Here is a 14506-nt window from a genome sequence, read left to right on the forward strand (position 1 = left end):
AGTATACGTATGGTGGGTGTACCAGTGCGCACGTGTATTTACGTGTATAGTAAAGAGTGTGTATATTGTGTACAGTTTGTGTTTGGGGTATATAATGTGTATCGTGTAGTTTGTGTATAATGTATGCCAGTGTGGTATATGTATAAAAAGAGTGACTGTATCAGCACATAGTATGTGTCTAATGATGTTTGTGTGTGATGTCAGTCAGTGTGTATGTACAGTATATTGACCTCCGGCCCGTTCATCATCTGTGTGTATCATCATTATAACGACAGCAGGTTTTTATGAGTATCCGGTCGCGTCAGATTAAATGTTGGTGTGTTTTACTCACCGGAGCGGATTTTTATCGTCTCATGTTCGTTCTGTCGGTGTTTTTTTAATGAAAATATCGCAGTGAGGCGAGTTAATTCCGCAGAGGCGAACTGATCAGCTGACGGGTGCACGCTCTTACGTCATTGCGTCATAGGAGTGGCGTAATCGCCGTGGTCTCTGCTGCCCCCAGCGGACAGTCTGTACACTGTAAGAACATGTGTCAAGATGTGTGACTTTACTGCACTGAGAAATAAGATTGTTCCATTCTCATAGTGGCTAATGTTTATGATAATACAATAAATATTCAAATATCATGATGATCATGACAAGCTTTTGTTTACATATATATATATATATATGTGTGTGTGTGTGTGTGTGTGTGTGTGTTTATACATGTGCATCAAATATAATATAAAACAAACTAAAAACCAATTATTTATTATTGTCACTGAATTAAAGTGAAGTAAAGAGTCAAAACGCTGTTTAAGTGTGAGAGTTTTAATAAGATGTTAACATAACTTAGTTGACCTGTTTCCCCTCTTTCTTTATTCTCATTATTTCATTCTTTAACTAAGTGAGTATTTCAGCTAATTTTTTATACAGTATCTAAGCTGGATCTCTGTTCCCCTGTGAAACATGTCAGTATGTATGAATGCTGTGAAAAATGATAATAATGACTTATAAAATAGAACAAGATAAAAATGAAAAGGTTAAGTAATTTTCTTTATACAGTATATATACTTATACATTCTTATATAGTCTGTGAATGATTACTCAGGTTTTGAGAAGATTTGATGAGAATAGTGTGAAGATTCACTGGTGATTTTTGTTTATAATATGTCCTCTTCACTGCAGTGTTGTATAAAGCCAGCAGGAAGCGTCATCACATCATTAACACATTTACCAGCTCAAACAGCTCTACATAATATGTATAAAAATATTATTATAAAACAGTTAAACAGTTTATTCAATATATAAGACTGAATATGCATCCATGTTTTGACCAGCAGTAAATCTAACTTTGTGTTAAATTTGAGTAACCTGTGTTCCCTTTCATGAAGGTCACTTCGACGCTGTGTCAGACGCTGACGCTATGGGAAAACCCGTAAGGGGGCGGGACTTTGAAACCCTATATCATCACGCCAATTTGATTGGCTGATGAAGCTATGCTGACGTCATCGCGAGTATACTGTATAAGTCAGAGCCAAGCTTCAAACGTCACAGTTTTCCTTTTTAGGGCAGCCTGCCTGTGTGCGCCGGCAAAGAAGCACCGCTTCGAACGCATTTCGTTGTTGCAGTATGTTCACTTTGCACTCCAGAAAGAGCAAATTGAAGAAAACTAAAAGAGTATGTTTGCTAAAACACGTCTTTTTAAATGTTTCTGAGGTGTTTTCCACTTGTTACATTTGACTGTAGGTGATTCCAGTCTTTCATTGTTGTTGAACACTTAATTTTTTCTATTTAGAAACTGTTGTAACTATTGTAAATAGTAGAATTGAAATAAGAAGGGAAATCCCATACCTTTTTGTTACTCCTCCCCAACTCTAGATTGGGGCAGGATGTAACACCACCATGTGATCGATACATCCCCGCAAGGGCGTAGATTTGGCTTGAAAATTGGGGGGGCTGCAGCGTGAGGCATTTACATCTTTCCATTGATCGTGGTATAAATATTGTTTTGATTATTGGGGGGCAAAAGTGCTGTCTTTTCTGGTTGGGGTGAGCTCATGTTGGTGTCTGATTGTGTTTATTGTGAACACATAAAGCTCAGGACATTGCGCCAATCTCTCTCTCTCCCACTTTGCTCTTTCTGTGTCTCCCAAGGGACCACACGAAGGAGGGGCACGAGAAAGGGATACAGAGTATGGAGATTTTGAAGAGGCTTCGTTGCCAGCTTAAGCCTTGCACACCTCCAATGCTCCGTATATGGCATCTCCTCCCAAACGGTTCGCATCTCATTCCCTCCTTTCAGGGAACCAAGGTTATACGAGTAACTGAGATGTACTACACCAACTCATAACTTTTATAAACACAAACAATTTAATCTCAAACTTCATTCTTAGGCCTTTTTATCAGAGTGAACAGGTAAGATCAACAGAGGAGAAATGTTGCAGCAAACACAAAACCATGGAAAAACTCTCTCAGTAAATGTGTGTGTGAAAGTGTGTATGTGTGTGTTAGTGAGAGGATCAGAAAATGACAGTTTTCCTCCGTCACAGTCCAGATGAACTCTGATTCTCTGGAGTTTCTCTGGCACTGGGACAGAATCTGCTTGATAAGGCGTAATGAATGCACCATATTTACCATCAGCAAACACCACACACCAGAGTCCACTCCTGGACAAAATGTTATTCTTTCTCTGAGCAGATTCTGTCATCACACCCAGGAACCAGGCTATACTGTTCCCGACTTGAACATCCCAACAGTGAATCCCTGAGTTAAAGCCCTCTGAACCCAGAACACATGTATACCTATCAAATCTCTCTGTATTATCAGGAAGCAGCTGTTTCTCTTCACTGAATCTCACACTGATCAGATCATCAGACACGATGAGATTACAGTGAGCAGTGTTGGGGTCCAAAGTCACTGGAGCTGAAGAAAGAGGACAGATACACACTCAAACACACATCGATAAGACAAATGATCATTATGAATTCACTGTTGTATTCTCAACTCACTGTATTCAACATTTTCCTGCATCTTCTGTATCACAGTGAACTTCAGGTTGCTCAGATGTTTTGGGACATTGATCAGAACTCCTGAAATGTTCTCTGGATCTGCTGGTGTACACGGGGTTCTGAAAAACATTCAGGAGTCAGTCATGTTGATTTGGGTTCAGAACCGAGAGAGAAACAGGAAACACAAACCTTCTCATTGTGCTCTTAAAGTTCTGTAAAAAGAAAGAAATACAGATTATTCATCCAAACTGAATTTGGTTTTAATGTCTGAAACTGACATTTGTCTCCAGTATAATGAATATTGAAGTTGTATAAATGTTCATTGTTTCCACCTGTAGGAATGAAAGATCTTCAGCTGTCATCTGCTCCTCTATGACTCTGATTGTGTGTGAAAGAGATAAAATCTGTCTGCTCATCTTCTCAATCTTCTCCTTCATCATCTGACTCTTCTGCTCCTCTTCCTCTCTCAGTGCTGTTATTCTGGCTGCCTCTTCATCATGTAGAAACTGGTGAAGTTTCTTAAACTCCTCATTAATCTTCCTCTCTGTGTGTCGAACTTGAAACTGAAACAGGAAGATATAATGGCAAAACTTGGCCGATTTCCAGAATTGTGATGTTGCACAAATGTAAATGACATTGTTTAATTCAAACCTTAATGTGTTCTGCAGTTTGATCCAAATTCTGTTTAAACTCCTGTAATGTTCTCAGTTTCTCCTGTAAGGGTTTTAGAGCAGTTTTGAGTTTCTCCTGAAAGAAATCAACATGCTAATATAAGAGTTCTGCTTTTAAACCCTCAAGAGCGCTTGCATATGTTTCTATGATAACTAGTAAAACATTTCATGTTTGTTTACATACAGAAGGATGCATTGAAATATCATATATATATATATATATATATAATTGATATATCATAGCAAAGAACAGTACATTAGTTGAAATTTGCTATCATGAAGTATAATAGGATGCACACATACTGTATGTGTGAATACATTAAAGACATTATAAGACGCCAAATTGTTATTTATTTGTCATAATGTCTATCACTTATTGATGTTGTGGTGAAATGTATTGAATATAATTTATCTGACCTTATTATCAATGACAGCTTCATCTACAGGACAAAATTTGTGATTTGTGTGTGTTCTAGAATCTCGACACACCAAACACACCAGCTGTTGATCATCGAGACAGAAGAGTTTGAGTTTCTCTTCATGAAGACTGCAGATCGTTTCACATCCTGATGAAGATCGTTTACTTCTGTCCTGTAAGAAAGTCTCACATAGATTCCTCAGAGCCAAATTTAATGGTGGAGAGTAATCTACTGTCAATCTTCTTCTGCAAACTGGACATTCTTTGGTTGTTTTGATTTCCCAAAACTTCTGAATACACTCTTTACACACAGTGTGACTGCAGGACAGGAGAACAGGATCCTTATAAATGTCGCAGCACACAGAACAAGAGAAATCCTCATCAGAAAAAGGTTTAGACGCCATTTACCGAGTTACTTTCCAAACCCTCTGTCAAAGTTTCACTTTCAGTTGACTAATATTGTAACTAGATTCAACACTTCTGTTTCAGATCAAAAAGCTTCACTCCCAGAACAGACTCTGCAAAAATGTGTGTCAGAATGATCAATAATCATCTCCAAATTGTTCAGTGTTCTTCAGTCGATTGAGATACAGGTCATATGTGAACTATAAATCTGCAGATCTACAACTGTGTTAGTCTCGGTTTGTACCTGTCTATGTGGGAGAAGCTTGCGTCACATTTCTTTATGATTCAACATGGTTTTCTCCATAGTTTTCCCCAACATTCAGCAGGGATAACAACACTCAAGAATAGATTTAAAGGAGAAATTTTACAGTCTGGATGTGATCCTGAAGGACCTTATTTGTTATTTGTGTTACTTAGATGTATAGATTTTATTGTTATTACCGCCATTGTTTATGGAACAATAGGAAACTAGAAAATGGCAATCTTTTGGGAGCTGTATTTAAAGGTTGGTTGGAAAAATATCCAGTCTTTATATTATTGGGAAGAGATTGTGTGGTAGATAAATTGCCACCCAGTCAGTCAAATTCGAAAATAAAAAATAAAAATAAAAATAAAATTGATACATTTTATCTTATAGATATTTGGTGCACCAAAGTTCTGGTCAGTTAAGAATAGTTCTGGTTTATTTCTGAAAGTTTTGACAAAGATGTAGATAGCTGACCGACTTCTCAAACAGATCATAGAGCTATTTATAGAAATGTCAAGCTGTTCACCAACAACCTCTATGCTAAGCTATCTTCATTTTGGAAACTCAGTAATCCCCTTCTGCTGAATAATGATGTTAAAAAGAAGGTTAAATATCTGACCTCTAATTTTTCTATTAAAGGTAAAAAGGATAAGATGTTTAGTATCAATTGAGGACTTCTCTCTTTATCCATTTAAGAAAATTGTTTAAAAAAGGGAATACATGGGGGCCTGGTTAGCTCAGTGGTAAAGCTGGTGACTACCACCCCTGAAGTTCGCTAGTTCGAATCCAGGGTGTGCTGAGTGACTCCAGCCAGGTCTCCTAAGCAACCAAATTGGCCCGGTTGCTAGGGAGGGTAGAGGGTATATCATGATCGCTATAATGTGGTTCACTCTCGGTGGGGTGTGGTGAGTTGTGCGTGGATGCCTCAGTGGATTGTGTGAAGCCTCCACACGCACTGTATCTCCGCGGTAACGCACTCAACAAGCCATGTGATAAAATGCGTGGATTGACGGTCTCAGACGTGGAGGCAGCTGAGATTTGTCCTCCACCACCCGGATTGAAGTGAGTCACTACACCACCACAAGCTCTTAGAGTGCACTGGGAATTGGGTATTCCAAATTGGGAGAAAAAGGGGAAATAATAATAATAATAATAATAATAATAAAGGAATACACACATTACTTTTTCAATCTGGAAAGACTTAATTTTATTAATAATACAATTGATAAATTAAACATCAATGGGGTTATAACAGATGACCATACATTACTATCAACAGTAAATACTGTAGTGACTTTTATAAGAAATTATATACTAATAATTTCTCCCAAATAACAGCTGATTCCTTTTTGAACTTGTTGCAAATAAAGTATATTGATAAAACTGAAAAAGAGCTATGTGATAAAGCCATAACTATTCACGAACTGATGGATGCAATTAATCAGTTTAAAAATCCCAAGTCGCCAGGTACAGATGAATTAACGTCAGAATTTTTCAATTATTTTCCAAAGACTTCGCCTCATTCCTATTGGAAGTATTTGCTGAAAGTATTGAAAGACAATGTCTTCCACCGACTCTAACAGAGGGATTAATTACATTGATTCCCCCCCCCAAAAAAGAGACAAACTCTACACTGATAATTGGCGCCCGATATGCTTTTTAACCAATGATTATAAATTACTGGCCCTAATTGTAGCTGAAAACAGCACTGGATTCTATAAATGATGAAACACAATATGACTTCATGGAAAATAGGCATATAACGAATAAAATTAGACTCGTTTTGGACCTTTTGGACAATTCTGAATGTTTCTGATAACATACACTTGGCTTTACATCTTTAAAAAAAAAAAACTGAAAAGAGATTGACAAAATGTTATTTGACTTTATTTGGAAAAACAGAACACATTATACAAAGAAAACAGATATTATATATTCTTATGACATCAACTCAACTTTTTGGATTTTGCTACATTAAACAATACATTTAAGGTTAGCTGGATTAGACATATGATCAGAAATAATCAGGAATTTTATCCTCTTCCATATTTGGCGGTGAAAATAATCTTCACCATCAAGCTTTTCTATCATGGTCTATGATATAGAAACATGACTTTTCACCACATACTGTAAGTATTATATATGGAACAATAAGAACATTTGGTATGTGGTTTGAGAATAACATTATATTGGTGGATCAGTTATATAATTTAAATGGCTTTCTTTTTACTCAAGATGAATTTTTGGCCACAAGGGGATTATATGCAAAAGTTTTTGGTGCAGTACCTACTGAAGTCTGCATGCTGTTTAGACAACAGACAATAACTAATAACCAACAGCTAATAAAGTAAATTCCTATATAGGTAAACTTTGTTTTTTTTAACTCTCAAAACTGATCCATTAGAGCTTTGATCCAAAGAGATGTTGTAACTTTATGTTGTAATGACCAACAGTAGGTGCCACACACCATTAACACAATCACCAGTACAAACAGCGCAGAATCTCACACTTACAGTAACTTTTCTACATAATATGATAATAATAAATATAATTTTACCTACTTTTTAATATTCTATGAAGATATTACAACAGAACTGCTACCAAACCCAACATATCACTAACTTAGTGTTAATATTTGAGTGACCTGTGTTCTGTTACAAACTATTTATTCATTAGGTCTTTTTATAAGAGGACTGAACAGGTAAGATCAAGAGAGGAGACATTTTACAGCCAACACTGAACAATGGAAATATTCTCTCAGTGAATGTGTGTGTGAAAGTGTGTATGTGTGTGTTAGTGAGAGGATCAGAGAATGACAGTTCTCCTCTATCACAGTCCAGATGAACTCTGATTATCTGCAGTTTCTTTGGCACTGAGAGGAGAAGAGGTCCCTCTGGTGTTTTGAATGCAACATACTGACTATCAGCAAACCCCACAAACCAGAGTCCACTCCTGGACAATATGTCATTTTTGCTTAGAGCAAATTCTGTCATCACACCCAGGAACCAAGCTGTACTATCTCCAACCTGAACATCCCAACAGTGAATCCCTGATTTAAAACCCTCTGAACCCAAAACACACAAATCGTCAAATGTCTCTGTATTATCAGGAAGCAGCTGTTTCTCTTCACTGAATCTCACACTGATCAGATCATCAGACACGATGAGATTACAGTGAGCAGTGTTGGGGTCCAAAGTCACTGGAGCTGAAGAAAGAGGACAGATACACACTCAAACACACATCGATAAGACAAATGATCATTATGAATTCACTGTTGTATTCTCAACTCACTGTATTCAACATTTTCCTGCATCTTCTGTATCACAGTGAACTTCAGGTTGCTCAGATGTTTTGGGACATTGATCAGAACTCCTGAAATGTTCTCTGGATCTGCTGGTGTACACGGGGTTCTGAAAAACATTCAGGAGTCAGTCATGTTGATTTGGGTTCAGAACCGAGAGAGAAACAGGAAACACAAACCTTCTCATTGTGCTCTTAAAGTTCTGTAAAAAGAAAGAAATACAGATTATTCATCCAAACTGAATTTGGTTTTAATGTCTGAAACTGACATTTGTCTCCAGTATAATGAATATTGAAGTTGTATAAATGTTCATTGTTTCCACCTGTAGGAATGAAAGATCTTCAGCTGTCATCTGCTCCTCTATGACTCTGATTGTGTGTGAAAGAGATAAAATCTGTCTGCTCATCTTCTCAATCTTCTCCTTCATCATCTGACTCTTCTGCTCCTCTTCCTCTCTCAGTGCTGTTATTCTGGCTGCCTCTTCATCATGTAGAAACTGGTGAAGTTTCTTAAACTCCTCATTAATCTTCCTCTCTGTGTGTCGAACTTGAAACTGAAACAGGAAGATATAATGGCAAAACTTGGCCGATTTCCAGAATTGTGATGTTGCACAAATGTAAATGACATTGTTTAATTCAAACCTTAATGTGTTCTGCAGTTTGATCCAAATTCTGTTTAAACTCCTCTAATGTTCTCAGTTTCTCCTGTAAGGGTTTTAGTGCAGTTTTGAGTTTCTCCTGAAAGAAAACAACATGTTAAAATATATATTTTTTTCTTTTCAGCCCTGATTAGTTTTTTTTAATCATAACTGTATAAATGGAAGTTACAATTATTGTCTATTGTAATCAACAATATACTACAGTGATAATTACATTACATTGAAAATAACCCAAGATGTTCCTTTCAAACACTGTACTGTGTTCAATAAAGGAAGAAATGTGGATACATTTAAATAGAATATGCATGCTATCAAATTAACAATTATTTAGTAAGATTTGTATCAATGATTATTCAAAACCAAAAATATCATGTTACAATCTGCATTTACTGTCCTTAATTAGTTGTTGATTTATCATAGCTAAGTATATTGGTGGATATACTGTAGGCTATAATAATTTGTACTTGCCTAGTATTTGTCATTGTGAACATTTCTATAAATAAATAATTGTTTAGAATATAATTTATCTGACCTTATTATCAATGACAGCTTCATCTACATGACAGAATTTGTGATTTGCATGTGTTCTGGAATATCAACACACCAAACACACCAGCTGTTGATCATCGAGACAGAAGAGTTTGAGTTTCTCTTCATGAAGACTGCAGATCGTTTCACATCCTGATGAAGATCGTTTACTTCTGTCCTGTAAGAAAGTCTCACACAGATTCCTCAGAGCCAGATTTACTGGAGGATGATCTATTGTTGATCTTCTGCAAACTGGACATTCTTAAAACTTCTCCTTCATCACTACAGGACAGGACATGATTTTTTAAAAATGTCATAGCACACAGGACAAGGAAAATCCTCCTCAGAAAAAGATCTGGACGCCATTTTTAAAGCTGGATATCAAAACAAAAGTCCTCATCTAAATTTCATTTTGTTTCAACTGTAAGTCGCAACACTCAGCATTGTGTTATAAATAAAAATCTTCACATCTACTGCAAATATGGGATCTCATTTTTTGAAAGTATTTAACATAATTTTTCATATCTAGCGAAATATAAATTAATAAGAGGGAATAAAAAAAGTAAAAAAATAAAAAATACAATAAAAAAAAGTCTTAGAGCTTTAGTTCCTTTTCAAGTTGATCACTGATGTTATGGGAAAGTACTACCAGGAGTAATGATCTCTGAAGCCCTATAAAATAAAGCTAATCTATTGGTGGATGCTGCTTGACGGTTCACCCCTTGATGCACACCTAATCGTGAGCATATAAACCAGAGCAGCGCCGCATCCACCATCACCCCGCTGTGCTCGATACGCATGAGGCCTCTTCAGTGCTTGGTAAACTCAAGAGTGCCTCTTCATTCATGGCAACATGATTGCTTACGTCTGGCAGTGGCGTACTGCTGGCTAGCCGCACTAACTATTTGTAAAATATAGCGCTAGCTGGGGAGCCCTGTGCGACAGTCATCCAGCCTTCGCCACCTGGACAGGTGCACAAATGGCGTGGCAGATAAATTGCGTGGAACTGCCTGCACTCAAAGCTTTTTCGGTCAGTTGCGCTGGGCTTTCACATACTGATCTGGACAGACAACACTGTAGTTGTGGCGTACATACACCGCCAGGGGGAGTGTGGTCATGTCCAATGTTTAATCTGGCGTACCAGCTTCTTTTCTGGAGAGAGAGGCATCTCCTGTCAATTCGTGCAATTCACGTCCCCGGTCACCTGACCTGTGGCGCAGATTTTCTCTCGAGTTAGAGAATAAGCCAGGGGGAGTGGAGATTTCACCCTCAGACTGTTCTGAGGATTTAGGAGGTATTCGGGGAAGCCAAGGTGGATATGTTTGCCTCCCCAGAGACAGTGCACTGTCGCCTGTTGTTCTCCATGACTCAGGCTCCACTGGGCTTGGACACCCTAGCTCACAAATGGCCAGCGACACACTAGTATGTGTTCCCTCATGTTCGTTTGCAACACCAAATGCTGTGCAAAGTTTTGGAAGTTTGGAAAACCATGCTGTTGGTTGTGCCGAAGTGGCCCAACTGCCCTTGGTCCTTGGAGCTGGGAGAGCAGTTGGATGCCCCCCATTGAGGATTCCACTGAGGAGAGATCTACTCTCGCCGGCACGAGGCATGATCTGGCATCCTCGTGGGAGCTGTGGAAACTTCATGTCTGGCTTGTCTGACACAGATGGGTTGTTGCAGCCAGTCCTCGACACCATATTACAGGCCAGAGCCCCCTCAATGAGGTAGCTATATACTTTGAAATTGTGAATTTTCGCTGACTGGTGTTCCTCCCGATGTGAGGACCAAGCTCACTGCCCTGTTCACTTTTTACAAGAGCATTTGTATGTCGCTGCTATAGCGGTGGGCCACGTCCCTTTGTGTGGTTTGTATGTGGGCAAACCTCCTTTGGTCATTTTGGTCTGGTAAGGAGTAGACAGCTGAGACCCTCTTGCCATGCTACAGTCCCAGTCTGGGACTTGGAGCTTGTACTGAATGCTTAGGTGTTCCCTGTTTGAGCCACTTGATTCAGTAAGCTTGTGCGTTCTCTCCGAGTTCAGTTGAGTTCAGACCCGGCTTGTCAAAAACCAATCTCAAGCATAGGGAGGATTATGTGGCAAAGTTTTGGCCAATACCAATTTAGGGCTCAGGTGGTAAGCTTACATGCTTTCTGTCCTCTGAATCAGACGAGGTGCAGAGATTGCATATGCTTTGCCTGTGAGGGCACTACTGTCACAATCACAAAGCAGAACTTGAAGATCAGGGTGAACCCAAGCGCAGTGTTTATTAGCTGAACAAAAGATAATAATACAAGCAGGAACACTTGTCAAATGGAGAGAACCGAGATTAACAACAATGATTTATACAACGGTTAATAGAACAGTGTGGTCTAGATGAGATAGTGGAGCCGCTGCCAGGGGTGGAGGAGTTCCCTACCGGCCGCCAAAACGCGGAAGGGCGTTCCATCAGCAAGGGGTCAGAGGACTCGCTCTGGTCCGCCCGGGGAGGAGCGGCTGTCATCCACCAGAGGGTGAAGGAGTGATCGAGGACCAGGCGACGGCGTGTCTGGGAAACAGGTGAGCAAGTTTTTTTTTCCTCTCTCTCCTCTCTCTCTCTCTCTCACTGTTGCTCTGACTTGCCCTTTCCCTCTCCTCTTTTTTGTATTTGTTTTGTTTTTACCTCCCCTCATCCTCCTTCCCAGCCCTAGAGAGGCAGGGAAAAGCCTGCCGGCAGGCGCAGCCAGAAGGGCAACCAGGAGGCGCAGCCAGAAGGGGGGGGGGGAATGTACGTCATGCCGGGGGTTCCCCAGCCTGAGGCAAAGGAGGGAGGAGTGTGATGAGGAGGAGGGCGGGGCCGGGCCGTGACTACGCACACCCCCAGTTGGGCTAATCACCCGAGGAGGGGGATAAATACGGTGGAACGTGGCAGTTCGAGAGAGAGAGCCACATGCAGCTGCCATGTGTGCGTTTGTGTTCTGTGTGTCCTTATTAAATATTATTTTGATGGTCCAGCCAGTTCCCACTTCCTCCTTTCCCATCCTTAACCTAGTTACAATCACACTGACATAAGTATTCAGACCCTTTGCTATGAATTTAGTTCAGGTGCATCCCATTTCTCTGGATCATCTTTGAGATGTTTCTACACTTTGATTGGAGTCCACCTGTGGCAAATTCAATTGATTTGACATGATTTGGAAAGGCAAACACCTGTCTATATAAGGTCTCACAGCTGAAAATGCATATCAGAGTAGAAACCAAGCTATGAGGTCAAAGGAACTGCCTGCAGAGCTCAGAGACAGGACTATGTGGAGGCACAGATCTGGTGAAGGCTACAAAAAAATGTTGGCTGCATTGAAGGTTCCCAAGAGCACAGTGGCCTCCATAATTCTTAAATGGAAGAAGTTTGGAACAGCCAGGACTTTTCCTAGAGCTGGCCGCCCGGCCAAACTGAGCAATCGGCCTTGGTAAGAGAGGGGACCAAGAACCCGATGATCACTCTGGTTGAGCTCCAGAGATCATGTGTGGAGATGGGAGAAACTTGCAGAAGGACAACCATCACTGCAACACTCCACTGATCTGGGCTTTATGGCAGAGTGGCCAGACAGAAGCCTCTCCTCAGTGCAAGACACATAAAAAAGCACCTCCTAAATGACTCTCAGACTGTGAGAAACAAGATTCTCTGGTCTGATGAAACGAAGATTGATGCGTCATGTCTGGAGGAACCCTGGCATGACGCACCATCCAAATGGTGAAGCATGGTGGTGGTGGTAGCATCATGCTGTGGGGGTGTTTTTCAGTGGCAGGGACTGGTCAGAGTTGAAGGAAAGTTGAACACAGCAAAATACAGAGATATCCTTAATAAAAACCTGGTCCAGAGCGCTCAGGACCTCAGACTGGGCCGAAGGTTCACCTTCCAACAGGACAATGACCCTAAGCACACAACCAAGACAACACAAGAGTGGCTTAGGGACAACTTTGTGAATGTCCTTGAGAGGCCCAGCCAGAGCCCGGACTTGAATCCAAATGAACATCTCTGGAGAGACCTAAAATGGCTGTCTACCAACAGTTCCCATCCAACCTAACAGAGCTTGAGAGGATCTGCAGAGAAGAATGGGAGAAAATACCCAAATCCAGGTGTGCAGGTTTGTCGCATCATGCCCAATAAGACTTGAGGCTCAACTAAGTACTGAGTTAAGGGTCTGAATACTTATATCAGTGTGATATTTCAGTTTTTTCTTTTTAATAAATTTGAAAAGTTATCAAAAATCAGGTTTTTGCTTTGTCATTATGGGGTATGGAGTGTAGATTGGTGTGAAAAAAATAATAATTTAAAGCATTTTATCATAAGGCTGCAACATAACAAAATGTGAAAAAAATGAAGGGGTCTGAATACTTTCTGAATGCACTGAACAGAGTACTTGATTACTTGATGGAAGACAGGTGATACTGATTAGAATGTGAGTAAACTAGGGCAGTTGATGGCTAGAGTGGTGGAGACTGATGGAGGCATGACAATACCCCACCCCCTCCACGGGCCGCTCCGGAGGCATGGAATACCCAATGTCTAGGTTTTCCCCTTCTATGAGAAGCTGGGCTGTCCAGATGGTCGTGATGAAACTCCGTGAGTATGTTGGGGTCTAGGATGTCATCTTTGGAGACCCACGATTGTTCCTCCGAACTGTATCCCTCTCAGTCCACGAGATACTTCAGTTTCCCCTAATGACATTGGGAATCCAAAATGGCTCTGATGATGTAAGCCACACCATCCTCCATAGTCAGCAGTGGAGAAGGGACACAACCACCATCGGTCACTGAAAGAGAAGGAGTGAGAAAGGGTAGATAAGGTTTGAGAAGTGATACATGAAAGGTGGGTGCTATGCAATATTGAGGTGTAGGTTGGAGATGGTATGCGACTGGGTTTATCTGTGCAATGATAGTGAAGGGACCTATATAGCGGGACTTCACTTGCATGATTGTAGTTTGAGGCGTATGTCCTTGGTGGAGAGCCACACCTTCTGACCAGGCTGGTACTCTGGTGATCAGAACGTCGAAGATGGCTTGTACCTTCTGGCGGCAGACTACACACTGTAGATGTACGTGGGCAGAGTTTCAGGTTCTTTAGCTGTTTCTGAACCAGTGGTCCACCGCCAGAAATTCTGATGGCTCTCCAGACCAGGTGAATAGTGGTGGTTGGAATCCTAAGATACACAGGAGTGGAGCCATTCCAGGAGCCAGTTGCGAAGGGTGGCGGGGACATAGATGCATCCTGGGGGGCAGGTTGTGGGATCATTATAGGCGACCCGGACGATT

General features: G+C 40.4%; 3 protein-coding genes across 6 annotated transcripts in view; all 3 read right to left on the bottom strand.

Annotated features, from left to right (window-relative positions):
* Window positions 1-444, bottom strand: part of LOC127429231 (WD repeat-containing protein 7-like) — a 157041-nt gene extending 156597 nt beyond the window's left edge. For all 3 annotated transcript variants that reach the window (XM_051678125.1, XM_051678124.1, XM_051678123.1), the window contains exon 1: window positions 332-444. The gene's annotated coding sequence lies outside the window, so the exon portion shown is untranslated. The remainder of the gene's footprint in view (window positions 1-331) is intronic.
* A 386-nt stretch (window positions 445-830) lies between these two features.
* Window positions 831-4600, bottom strand: LOC127429254 (E3 ubiquitin-protein ligase TRIM39-like). 2 transcript variants are annotated; one of them, XM_051678183.1, is made up of 6 exons: window positions 4151-4600; window positions 3642-3737; window positions 3323-3553; window positions 3180-3202; window positions 2991-3109; window positions 831-2904 (listed from the first exon to the last, which is right to left on the bottom strand). In XM_051678183.1, the coding sequence occupies exons 1-6, from the start codon at window positions 4481-4483 to the stop codon at window positions 2372-2374; spliced, it is 1335 nt and encodes a 444-aa protein (XP_051534143.1). In that variant the 5' UTR covers window positions 4484-4600; the 3' UTR covers window positions 831-2371. The 2 variants fall into 2 exon arrangements, with proteins under 2 accessions (XP_051534143.1, XP_051534142.1); XM_051678182.1 differs by having other exon boundaries at window positions 4079-4600.
* A 1364-nt stretch (window positions 4601-5964) lies between these two features.
* On the bottom strand, window positions 5965-14486 carry LOC127428494 (E3 ubiquitin-protein ligase TRIM35-like). Its single transcript, XM_051676912.1, has 8 exons — window positions 14261-14486; window positions 13921-14007; window positions 9295-9470; window positions 8674-8769; window positions 8355-8585; window positions 8212-8234; window positions 8023-8141; window positions 5965-7936 (listed from the first exon to the last, which is right to left on the bottom strand). The coding sequence occupies exons 1-8, from the start codon at window positions 14484-14486 to the stop codon at window positions 7404-7406; spliced, it is 1491 nt and encodes a 496-aa protein (XP_051532872.1). The 3' UTR covers window positions 5965-7403.
* Window positions 14487-14506: the final 20 nt, after the last annotated feature.

This window comes from Myxocyprinus asiaticus, chromosome 38, assembly GCF_019703515.2.
Source record: "Myxocyprinus asiaticus isolate MX2 ecotype Aquarium Trade chromosome 38, UBuf_Myxa_2, whole genome shotgun sequence".
In the NCBI taxonomy this organism is placed as follows: Eukaryota; Metazoa; Chordata; class Actinopteri; order Cypriniformes; family Catostomidae; genus Myxocyprinus; species Myxocyprinus asiaticus.

Coding starts and splice junctions, on each gene's coding strand:
- LOC127429254 (XM_051678182.1), bottom strand. CDS start 4,483: ATGGCGTCTAAACCTTTTTCTGATGAGGATTTCTCTTGTTCTGTGTGC. Junction 3,738..4,078: donor AAGCTGTCATTGATAATAAG/GTCAGATAAATT, acceptor GATTTCTTTCAG/GAGAAACTCAAAACTGCTCT. Junction 3,554..3,641: donor AAACTGCAGAACACATTAAG/GTTTGAATTAAA, acceptor TTCCTGTTTCAG/TTTCAAGTTCGACACACAGA.
- LOC127428494 (XM_051676912.1), bottom strand. CDS start 14,486: ATGATCCCACAACCTGCCCCCCAGGATGCATCTATGTCCCCGCCACCC. Junction 8,770..9,294: donor ATCAACAGCTGGTGTGTTTG/GTGTGTTGATAT, acceptor GTTTTCTTTCAG/GAGAAACTCAAAACTGCACT. Junction 8,586..8,673: donor AAACTGCAGAACACATTAAG/GTTTGAATTAAA, acceptor TTCCTGTTTCAG/TTTCAAGTTCGACACACAGA.